Below are 12,624 nucleotides of genomic sequence, written 5' to 3' on the forward strand. Positions count from 1 at the left end.
ACAAGTCTATTAGCAGAGTCATTTATTACGCAAAGTACTCTGGTATTAGTAAACGGGGAAGCGATGGTTAATTAACGCGCCCCGCACCCTCGGTCATCATCCCTTTGAGACTCCTTCTCACCTACGTCAGACGTCAACCTTGAAGGGCTACCATTAGTGCACTGCGTAAAGAATAAGACAGGAAGTAACGGAAAAGGAAAGGCAGTGAAGTGAACCCGGTTTTACCACAGGGTTCTCCGCGTCATGAAAGGTGATCGCTAAGCTCAGACGCCTTCAGAAATAAACTGCGGCACTGCTCTCATGCCCCACTGTGCTGTGACGGTTGATCAAGTCTGTGGTCCCACGCACAACGCTCCGGAGGTAGGGTATAATAAGGTGCAGGTGCCGCGCTTCACTGCGGCTGCGCGCTCCCGCCAGGCCGGAAGTATCCGGGTGAAGGTGGGCATTTGGAGGGGCCAAGTTTTACTGCGGCCGCGCGGTCCCGCCAGGCCGGAAGTATCCGGGTGAAGGTGGGCATTTGGAGGGGCCAAGTTTTACTGCGGCCGCGCGGTCCCGCCGGTATGGAAGGCTCCAGGGGGAAGGGACGTTCTGCGACGGGGAGCGCCCGGCCGCGCAGCTGTATCATAAAAGTCATTTCCGGCGGGGGCCGAGTCCGCCCTCCCCGTGTTTTCGGGGCTAAGATCGCGTTAATGCGAGCGCACGCACGAATCTCAATAGACCGATCCCACCGGCCAGTTTCACGACGCCACCGCTGCCGCGGTGCATGGTGGTACTTGTAGTCATCCGGCCGCTCCAGCCGCACCGAGTGCCTGTGCGTCCTGTTTCCGAACGATTTTTGGCAATTTTTATGGTTCGTGTAGAGCCATCGTGCGATGGGAGGATTCACCTGCTGCATTCCGGGGTGCTACAACAACCACACAAGGGACAAAGGCTTCGGGTGCTACGTGTTTCTTAAAGAGCGAAAGCTTCGATAGACGTGGATCCAACGGATTGTTAGGTGGTACTGGTAATACACAACGCGAGAAGAAACACGGGGACGAATAGCGGCCGCATTTCGATGGGGGGAAAATGCGAAAACACCCGTATACTAAGATTTCCCTGAATTTATAGATTATTTGTCAATTATCAATTAGCTATTGATTGGCTATCGATTGGCTATCGCTAGGTATTGGCCACGTATTTGGGCTAGGCTAAGAACTTCCAAGTCATCCCCGGCATTTTCCGGAATTTATCGATTATTGATCGAAAATCTATTAGCTACTGATTGGCTATCGCAAGGTATTGGCCACGTATTTGGGCTAGTCAAGCACTACCAAGTCATCCCTAGCTGTTCCCGAAATTTATTGATTATTGATCGATTGACTACCTATTGATTGGCTATCGATTGCCTATCGCAAGGTATTGGGTACGTATTTGAGCTAGGAACTACCAAGTCCTCCTCAGCATTTTCCGAAATTTATTGATTATTGATCAATTATCGATTAGCTGTGATTGGCAATTGCAAGCTATTGGCCACGTATTTCGGCTAGGTTAAGCACTACCAAATCGTGCCCAACATTTTCCGGAATTTATTCATTCTTGCTCGATTATCGGTTAGCTATTGATTGGCTATCGATTGGCTATCGCAAGGTATTGGGTACGTATTTGGGCTAGGCTAAGAACTACCAAGTACTCCCCAGCATTTTCCGAAATTTATTGATTATTCATCAATTATCGATTAACTATGATTGGCTATCGCAAGGTGTTGGCCACGTATTTCGTCTCTAGAGGCTAAGCACTACCAAATTGTGCCCAACATTTTCCGGAATTTATTGATTCTTGCTTGATTATCAATTAGCTATTGATTGGCTATCGATTGGCTATCGCAAGGTATTGGCCACGTATTTGGGCTAGGTTAAGCACTACAAAATCATGCCCAACATTTTCCGAAATTTATTGAGTATTGATCGATTATCGATTAGCAATTCAATGGGAATCGAAGACTTGGCGATGATTGTCTATCGGCGTTTTTATATATGTTAAAAACGCCGCCTAGCTTACCTAAGAACTTCTAGATATCGCTGTTACCGAAGTCTGCAAGTCGTGCGCGAAACCCATGTAGTTCAGCATCATTAGGGCATAAAAGTTTCGGCTCCACGTTTCAAACCAAGGTTGCGTTGACTAGAGAGATCAGGAGCAGGATTAAAATCCCCAATTTACCCCAAAAATATGCACCCGGAATTCAATCAGGGCAGGAGAACGAGCAGAGCTAAAACTCTACTCAAAGCCTATGTCAATGATGAGGAAGCGCAGTTCGTGGACGCCGCGGAATATTAAATTCAGCAGTAGCAATTAATACAAAACAAGAAAGCGTACGCACGTGTTCAATCAAAACCGGTGTCTCTGAGGTTGCGGAGGAGGTTGCCATCGCTCTGGCTATCGCTTCTCCCAAACAGATACATTATTAGCGACTCTCAATCGGCTATGCGAAATTATGCCAGAGGACGGATATCAGTTGAAGCTGCAAACATTCTAAACAGTAAAACATAACTTATATCATCTAAGGAACGTTACGACAAGGAAATCATCTGGTTCCCAGCCCATACAGACTGCGAATCCACCGCCAACCTAAACCTTAACGAGTCTGCCCTTCGTGTTGCGCGAGGCCTGACTAACCGCGCCCGACTAGGGGGGGGGGGGGGGGGGGGGGGCTCTGGCCGAGGAGGAGATGGAACGGATGGATAGGGCCAGACTTTTCTCATTCAGTCACATTGCCCAATTCTACAGAAAGTTGAGGTGTGTATATCCACCTCCTAACCCAAAATTAAGCATGCAGGTCTCACACGGTTGACTGGAGGCGACTTCAAACCAGAACTTACACGAACCCGGTACATCTGACTCACTCCAGCGTTTTTACAGCGAGTTTCCGCGACCATCGAGTGAGATGCGTTCATGTTTGCTTGTGCGCGCATGACAGCATGCTTGTTAATTTAGTTCGTATGCCTATGTTAACAACTTGATAGGAACGATAAAACTACTATCCTTACTATGTATATAGCTGTCGTCTAATTTGCTATCGCAATCCATGCTCCGCCTTTCGGGCGAAACTGCGACTTCCTTATTTCCACTAGTACTTACTACTACAGGCACAGACCTCCGCTAAATCTTCCTCTAGTGGAAATTAGTGACCACAGCAGGGGGGTGAATCTTCCTATACCTCCCATAGGTTCTTCTAAAGCAGACGCTCAGTCGACGCTAGCGCCAAGGCGCACTTGAGTTAGGCCCTAGCGGATGGATGACGGTACTACGGTGGCGAAAACAAAAAAAAAAAGAAAAGCGACACGATTTTTTTTTTACTCTCCCCCTTTCGCTATAGCAGTTTTTTCCCCCTTTTTTATGATAACGTTGTTCCGTTCGTTTCTCATTTCACTCTTGACTTTACTCTTCCTTTCCCATGCCTCGCCTCACCCTCCCCTCATGCCTCGCGCAATCCTCTTTTTTTTTTTTATTTCTTGAGCTGTCCGCGGTGCGCTATTTTTTTTTTTTTTTTTTTTTTGGCGCGGGCGTTATCAGACGCACCGCCGGACCGAAGCGCGCGCTCCGCGCTCCTCTCCTGTCCGGCCGTGCCATTCGTGCATTCGTGCTGCCTGCAGTGGATTCTTTTTGCGTTTTCATGCACGCAGTTGCGTTCATTATTACAATCACGCAAGGATGTGCCCAAATTGTATTAAAAATAATTCCACTTACAACACAACAGTTCTTTGAATTCACTTTATTGTGTTCGTCTGCGAAAACAAGAATGAGAGCAGACGGTGCTACACACTATAGAAAGCAACAAAACGTGGATGGTGTTTCATGTACGCACATGCATAAAAAACATTTATTGTAATTGCTGTAATGGCCAATGCGCAGAATAGCTTCTCACGGCCTGCTTCTCGCTCGGTCCATAAAACCCACCTCCGTGAAGTGCGCCGAGCATATTCTGGGGTTGTTGACTTTGTCTCGGGGCAAACCCATTGGGTCAATCCTTCCAGCGTAGGCCAAAAACGCTTCCACCCTGAAGAACAGTGAAGATCATAAAATATAACAACGCACTTGGAACATACAAAACTGAGCTCGTTCCGCGTCACGGCAGAGTACTAGTTGTGATATATCAACCTTAATTCTCAGAAAGGAATTTTTAAACGATGGCGACCAATTAGCTAGAAATATGCACAAAACGCACACCTACACACGCGTTCATTGCGATACGCACTGGTGGTACTATATTTATCAGGAGCTTTATGTTCGCTGCTTGTAGCATAATGATTTACTGCATCTATGTGTTTTGAAATCAGCTAGCTCCTGCCTAACCACCGGACAGCCAGGTACAGTACTCACGGATTGAAATGGGACACTCGGAGCGCGTGGCCGCTGGTACATGCAGCGCCGCCTGTGGGTGCTCATGGAACCAAGGTGTTGCATTGTGGTATAGCGCGAGGGGGAGAACATCCACGGAGCAGAATTGCTCCTTCCGGTCGCCAACGAGCCGGCGTGTAGTTCACCACACTGCCAGCGTGGAGCTGCAAGGCTAGCGCGCCTAAAGCCTGCGCGCCTGCGCATGCCGACCGAGATGGGTCGGCGGTGCGCACCGCCGGCTCGTTGGCGACCGGAAGGAGCAATTCTGCACCTTATAGCGTCCTCGATCACCCGCACCGGGGCGCCTCGGTGCGCACTTTCATCCTCGATCAACCGCACCGGTGCGCACCGACCATCCTCGATCACCGGAAGCGCACCCTGTTGGGGCGGTTTTCCATTGCCCCATCTCGCACCGAGAAAATCGGCGGTGCGCCGGGGTGCAATCCCAGCAAGCACTGCGGGACGCGCGCATGCACTGCCGACTGCAGAACCGCGAACGCTCTGACGGAGTTAGCTAGTGGAGATGTCGGCAATGAGAAAGGAAGCGCTGCTACACTCTTAGCACGGTAACGTTTATGGTAACCTATAATTGCAAGTAACGTATAACATAAAGGTTACTCGGTGACTAAAAAAACTTGATATTTGTGTTTTCGTGAATTTCCGTCGCGGCTAGAGGTTACATGTGGCGAAGCGTATTTTTTAAAGGTTACTGCAACGCCAAATGTCTTGTAACCTTTAGATTGTAACTTCTAAAGGAGTTGCCATTCGTGGCTTAGGGGACCTACTGTATGGATTGGAAGTTTACTTATTATTGTGTGGTATTGCTATCCTGATGTGGTGTTTTTAGCCGGGACTAACCTATACGATATGTTGTGCGCCCGAGGGAATGAGGCTGGTTGGACTAGATTAATATTTTATTGATACCAGTAGGGTTCTTCAGTTTCGCAATGTAAAAAAAAATTAAATCTCGCACGAGCGTATGCTCAAGAGAGACAGCAGCAATTCATTCGTCACTGATCTCTTCTGCATACGTGCCATTATAATCTAAAAGGAAGCCACAGAAACAGTGAACATACACCGGAGAATATTGTGGCAAACGATGTTGTGGCATGAATTATCAGTACACGTTTCAATGTGGTGGAAAGCCCCCCGCTACCGATACAGGCATTTTAAGCTGTGGTATAAAACATAGACTTGTGTGCCTGCACAAAACCTAAAAGCAGATGCATTATGGTGATTGAATATATATTTGTACCCAATATTCTTTTTTTTCCCTTGTGCATCAATGCAACTTATATTCGCGTTTGTTTCATATTCTCCTGAAACGCGACACCCACTAACAGCGGGCGCACACTGAAGCCGCACGTGCGCGCACGCTAGAGTAGTCTAAAAGCTCGACGACCGACAGAATCAAAGCTTCGAGCAGGCCGAATAACTAATCTGCAGGGCGAGAAAGATGCTTCGTAATCAGACTTACTTGTACACTGCAACTGAATGTTTTGTCACCGCGCTTTCTTTTTCTTCTTTTCTTTCTTTTTTTGTATTTTGATGTATAAGAGGGAGTGGTTCCTAAATTACAGCAAATGGTGGGTTCATTAGAGAACGCCAGACACGCACCAATTTCGCCCGCTCACTAACACACGAGAAAGACGCCCCTACATTCACATGACAGCAGGCGACAGCCGCTCCAGTGAGGTCTCGTAGAGAGATGAACGTGCGCTCACAGTGGGAGGCCACAATGGCGGCCGGCCAAATGAGCAGAGAGAAAACATACAAATACAAACGAAAAGCAACATCCTGAAACATTAGAATATTAGCATCTTGATATATATGGTCCTGTGATACTTTGACGGAACTGTAGTTTGATATTATATTTAGTTGCGCTAGATGCGGGGCATAATCAAACGCGCTTCAGCTTCAGCCACACATGAGCGCCGTCATATCTCCTGTCCATTGCGCAGCTCTCGCGATGCATGCCGGGAAGAGTATGGCCGGTGGTGTCGTTTTAAAACGGTCGTGTCGCGCTTTGTTTCATCGCTTTACCCACGTTTTTACGCTCTCCGATTTGGTGGCGTGCGCTTACCAAGCGTATTGTGTGTCTGAGTCACTCGTGGCGAGTGGTACAGTTACCAAAAGGACTCCTAAAGGCTCGCGCGCCGCTGAAAAGAAGCCGTGACGCCGGACGTGGAGCACGGACATGTTTGGCGTGCTGCGTGGCCGCTTCGACGAGACGCATTGCCGATGGCCAATGCTAAAGGTTCTTCGCTTACCTGAGAGTGGTGAGCATCGTTTGTGTTGTGACTGCTGTAATGAATGCCGAAGACAGCAATAAATGTGACCTAGGTAAGCAATGCTTCCTGTTCAACTATCTATTTGCTGGTGTGTGTCTGTCGTATGTTTCACCGTCAATTCTTGCTCATGCTCGCAATGTTCAGTTTTATTTAAGTGAACTACTTGCTTGCTTCATAAACACTGTTGTTTTAATATTTTTTTATCACTATCAGTCACCGTGTTGGTTATTCTTAAATCTCAAGTTTATGTTGCACTTTTGTGCGGACGCGCAACATTGACCTCATGCACGGAACTGGTGTTTTGTGCTGATATTCAGTTTGTAACCACTTGATATTGCATTTTGACTGTTAAACTGTCACATTATTGCGGTGTTGTTTTTTGTACTTGTACTGGAGGGGAGTACGAACTGACTTGAGAATTCATTTTCGTTCAGTTTTGTAGTGTTTACTTTTTATTCTTACCGACATTTCCTAGACAGAAGAGTATATTCACCTTAGGCGTGTTTAATTATTTCTTCTGTGGTAGTTTTTCATCTGTTTGTGGTTTATTTATGTCTCTTTCATTACATGTTAATAGCTGTTGTTTGCAGGGCGACGCTAACACATAACTATGAGATTGTAAGATTATTTTTCTGTCGTTGTAGGTTCCACTACACAGCAAGGAGATCTGAAAATTAGCAACTGACATACTAACAGCAAAGAGACATGATTGTGCTCGAAACAGGGATGAGATCGGCCTCCTCGTGGAAGTCTAAAACTTATATGTATTTGTATTTGAACATATTGTACACGAACCTTCAACATTTCTGCTTTTCTTTTTTTGCCCTATTCCTCGGGATGCTGTAGAAATTTGTGATGCCAGGCAGCGCTGTACTCAGAGGTTTTTTCATTACTGCTTCATGGCCGTGGAGAAGAAAACAGACCAAGGAAAAATGTAATTTTGCTTGTGAAGGGAGAACATTGAGTTACCTTGTTTTGTATATGCAAATAAAGTAAACATGGCATTTTCACTAAATGTTTTGTGTCAGCTTTCCTTCTCACAGCTGCTACTCACATCATTTTCAGAATGTGGGTGCTGCCGTGTCATACCGATATATTTTTTTTCGATACAAGAAATGTTGCATGCAGAAATGCGTATTCATTCTGAATTGTGCCGCCTTGTCAGATGTGCTTTCCACTCGTGCAAAATATAATTATTAGAAATCTCATTATCATGTGATGACGACATGATACTTTTTTGCAAAAAACTTTTAACATGGTCCGCAGCAAAGAAAAATGTGGGGGACGAACCTTTATACAATGCATTCACCAGTATACAAAAGCAACATACTGTGTATTTCATAAATTATTTTGTGTCTTGCACATTTAATCCAAAATTACCAATTATGCGCCAGCTTATTTCAAAACGTACAACTGTCTTGATGCATTGTGCATTCTATACTAATTCCTGCAAGCTGCCTTGTGTAAATGACTTGCGCTGTAAAATAGCAAGGTGGCAAAGGTTTATACGTTGTTAACCAGTCTGTCCATGAATATTAAAAAAAAGATAATTTGAGACAAAATGTTAATTTCTGCTGAACAAGTTTTATAATCGCAAAAGAATTTCAATAATAATCATTAGTACGAATGGCGCCAATGTTTGACTGATTAGCATGTAAATAAACAATCGTGGTTAACGGCAGAGCTGGTCAATCAGCACGCCATATCCGGTTGCTGGAAGCATTCTGCCACAGAATAGTCTCAAAAACACATACTGTGAACATGCCATAAAATGCATTGCTGTTCCAGCTGAGATATTTGCAGAATTTTGCAGCAAACATGCCATAAAATGCATTGCTGTTCCAACTGAGATATTTACAGAATTTTGCTGCAGGTTGTGCAGAAAGAATAACTGAAACAGCAACGCACTTCATTGCAGATTCAATTTCTCGAAATTGGTGCCAGGCACAATTATGGCAAATTGGTACGCTTTCAGTACTAGCTGCCTTCAATATGCAATTACATGTCCCCAAAGAAATGAAAAAGCTAATTAGTAAAATTTTCTTCCCAAATGATGAGTATCGCGCAAATGCTGTCTGTCGCCATTATGAAGTTTTCACAGCAATAAAATGTCATTTTGTCTTAAGACCTGAATATTTTTTGGTTTTAGACAATGAGTCATGTCTAAGAAATTAGGGCATAACCCCTGCGGCCATATTTAGGAACTGTAATCTTTCGTATAGGCATCTTTCACGTTTTCACCCGCACGTCCTTCTGCGCACGCAGATGAATTTTGTGCATTGCTCCTTCAGCCATCCATTGAACTTCACTGCAGGGCTCTAGCGTAACTCACTGAGCAGCTACAGAAAAAGTGTATTTTGGAAGATCAGCAGAATTTCAACAACTTTTCGTTAGCTACGTCGAAAGGATACCTTTTTCCGATGACATAAGCTTTTACCGCGCTTAGTCGTAAATTGCCTGCTGAGTTATAGCAGTGATTTAACCTTGAGCAAAGCGCAAATATAACGCAGCAGAGAAGTTATGACTAAGTGCCTTAAATGCCTATATTTTCAGAAGAGTGCATCCTCCTGACGTTGGTAACCGAAAGTTGTAGAAATTCGGCCGATCATTTGAAGGAGAATTTTTATGAAGTTCTGTTCAGTGAGTTACGCTAGTGCATTGCGTTGAAGTTTGGTGGTTGGCCGAAGAATCAATGTCCTAAATTCATGTACATGCGCAGAAGGACGCACGTGCGAAGCCTTGCAAGACTATGCCTATACGAAAGGTTACATACAAAAAGGCTACGTGTACCTATACTAAAGGTTACTATATAGTAACTTTTAGTATAGGTACACGTAGCCTTTTATTTTATAGGTTACACGTTGATGAGAGTGTACCCTTCAATAAAGGTTACTTAAATAAAGGTTACTATGTAACTTTTTTTTTATAGGTGCACAAATTTGTGAGAATATACCCCTTTAGTAAACGTTACCGTGCTAAGAGTGTAGTTGCCGCAATCGATGAGCTTTATTCAAGTTCGTCTGACAGCGAAGACGACATGCTGATCGACCTCATCCAAAAACAATGCGGTGAAGAGCGGCCGAAAGTGGACAGGTTCGTTGAACGGGTCGTCAGGCGCCTCGACGACACCGGAGTAAGGAGCCTGTCTATTTGTAATTGTTTGCTGCTGCCAAAGCATTGTGTAAGGCCACTGCCATGTGAGATGTTGTGTCGTTTACTTGCAGTTCCGGAAGCATTTCCGGGTAAGCAGGAGCGTCTTCTACCGGCTGATTGCGGATTACGAAAACTCCAGTTTTTATCCAAAGCATCATGGAGGCCCACATCCGCAGAAATCGGCTGAAGAGCACGTTCTTTCGTTTCTTTGGTGAGTTGTTTATCCCCGTTTGTTTCTAAATAATTCTTGTCGGGTACCTGCATGCGTGACAACTGGTTTACTTCGTCAGGTTTGCAGGAAACAAAACTACCGAGCGAGCCGTCGCCGTCATGTTTGGAATGGCGGAGAGCACTGTGAACGGAATCATCGAACGTGTGGCAGGCTACTTGAACAGCATCAGCGCGAATGTGATGCGCTTCCCAGACACACCTGAAAAAAAAAAAAAAAGAGCAGCCAGCGCCAAGTTCGAAGAAGTAAGGCGACGGTGTTGTCATAAATGCTTTTATGGGGCAGTTGTTTACTTAAACCCTGTTTTAAAGTATTAGAATCCAGAGGAGCTTGTTTCTGGACCGCTGTTTGCTGCTTGTTATGCATCCCGCAATATTCGAAATCTCGGCAACAGAGGTCCTAGTTCTCTCCTCTTTAAAGATGACTTTCACAAATGCACTACAATTAAGAAGATGGCTTACAAACAAACCATGCCTTGGGCTGTTAACCTTTGATAAATGCTCTATGTGTCCGTTGGAGACTGCATATGAAGTCAAATTGCAAAATATATGAAAAAGGAAATAATCTGAAGGAATTGCATTTTAAGTGCAAGGTTTAATCCCTCCTTTGCCCTGCATGCTTTGATTTATAATCCATCCTCAGGCTAACAAGTTTTATGGCAACAGTCTCGTCGTGTCTGATTTTTAGTCAACCACTGCTTTTCTTCTCTCGTGAACACTACCTGTGCATAGTGTAATCACAGGTAAGGCATTTACCCAGCCTTAATTTTCTCTCCTTGTATGACTGGCCATATTGCGGTTCTTCACACACATTTAGCTGCTTTTTCCTGCATAATCTGTATTTAAAAATAGTTAATATTGGTATTTCAGCATGCTAGAGAAAGTAACTTGGAAGGTAAATTCAAAACCCATTAATGTTTCACTGGCTTCAGATTTCAGGTTTTCCAAATGTCTTGGGATGTATTGACGGAACATACATAGAAACGAGGTGCCCAGCCAGGAAGATTGCCTCAACATATACAAACAGGCACGACAAGAAGTCATACGGCGTTCAGGCAATTTGCACTGCTGATCGCAAGTTTGTGGATGTGTTCCTTGGCCCCACAGGCAAGATGCACGACGCTGAGACATTCAAGCGCGGTTTCGCTTTAGATAAACTGCCAGGAGTTTGTGAAGGCAAGTATCATCTGCTTGGTGATGCCGCCTATCCACTCCGAGAATATCTCCTGACACCATTCAGGGACTATGGTTCGCTGACCCCTGAATGTGTACAATATAACTTGCGCTTGAGCCAAACACGTGTACGCATTGAAAATGCTTTTGGCCTGCTGAAAGAACGTTTCAGGCAACTTTTGTACTTGGAATTCTGGACGGTAAGGAAGGCCACATTGTTCATTCTTGCATGCTGCGTACTCCACAACATGTGCATTGAAGGAGGGGACAATGGCCTTGACTATGAGGATGTGGGTACCACAAATGCCAGCAGGCCAAACCCGATTGAAATGCTAACCTTTGTAGACTCAAAAACAGAAAAAGGGCTGAAGCAACTAGGAGAAAAAAAACGGAAGCAAATTGTACGGTACCTTCAGACCATTCAGTGAGCCATGACTATTTACTACTGAATCTGGCTGTTCATCTATTTTTATGGTTTAGCTTCATAATGGCTTTCATACCTCTTTCCTGGCCATAAGAAAAATAAGGGTTCACTGCAGGGTTCACATTATTTTCTAGTGACAATTTTACATCATTGATATTAGCATGCCGCACGACAATAATGCAGGCAATTGAATGTAATATTTCATTACTTTATGGTGACTTTTCGTTGTGGTGACAGTAGTCCTGCTTAGATAACAAATGAATGAAAGAAGCTGTCAAAACAGATATTTAGAGCATTTAAGGACTTTTATCACTTTTAAAGATATTGTGCCGGCAGGTTTTTGTAAGTAGTAGGCTACGACAAAATGTCTGCTTGGAATTACCATGTAGAATAACACAGAAGTGTAGGAGGTAAGAGAGTGTACACTGCATTTTAATGTTCGGTGCACCTGCTGCTGTTGACCAAGCATGGCTGAGAGAGGGACACCTGTACGCTGCATTTCCATGCATCAGTGCCAAGAGTCTCATGCTTATGTGCTGCACTTCATGTTCTCTTTCTGGTAAGCCACAATTCGTAAGATACCCTTACCATGCCTTGTTCTAACAGCTTGTTTTGTACAAGTGATCCAAAAATAAATATTTTTTACCTTGCCTAGGTTCTCTGTCGTCTGTCTTGAGCCAGATGCAGTGAGTTGTAATAAAATACATCATGAATACTCACAAGGTAGGTGTATCTTTCAATATATTTATTAAATATTATGAACAGAAATGAAATGGAGGATACAAAAGATCAATTGGTACAGTATGCTTTAAATTATGACGATGACAACAACATATTGCACAGCGTTGCCACTTTGGCCTAAGTGGTGGTAAGGAAAATGAATAAAGACGTGCTTCATAGCTAAGAGGTAGACTGAATGCACTCTCATCTTGTCCTCTTTTCCTCTGTATCTCATCCTCAGAGCAGTTTTATGTTTTT

At 44.4% G+C, this 12,624-nt stretch overlaps 1 protein-coding gene across 1 annotated transcript; it reads left to right on the forward strand.

Moving 5' to 3' along the window:
• The first annotated feature begins 300 nt into the window (after window positions 1-300).
• LOC119458873 (putative nuclease HARBI1) lies at window positions 301-11,650 on the forward strand. The gene is made up of 6 exons (XM_049671481.1): window positions 301-438; window positions 4,892-4,926; window positions 9,651-9,801; window positions 9,893-10,032; window positions 10,112-10,295; window positions 10,982-11,650. Exons 1-6 carry the CDS (start codon window positions 301-303, stop codon window positions 11,648-11,650), a joined length of 1,317 nt encoding a protein of 438 aa, XP_049527438.1.
• Window positions 11,651-12,624: the final 974 nt, after the last annotated feature.

The sequence above is a fragment of the Dermacentor silvarum genome, chromosome 7, assembly GCF_013339745.2.
Source record: "Dermacentor silvarum isolate Dsil-2018 chromosome 7, BIME_Dsil_1.4, whole genome shotgun sequence".
NCBI lineage: Eukaryota > Metazoa > Arthropoda > Arachnida > Ixodida > Ixodidae > Dermacentor > Dermacentor silvarum.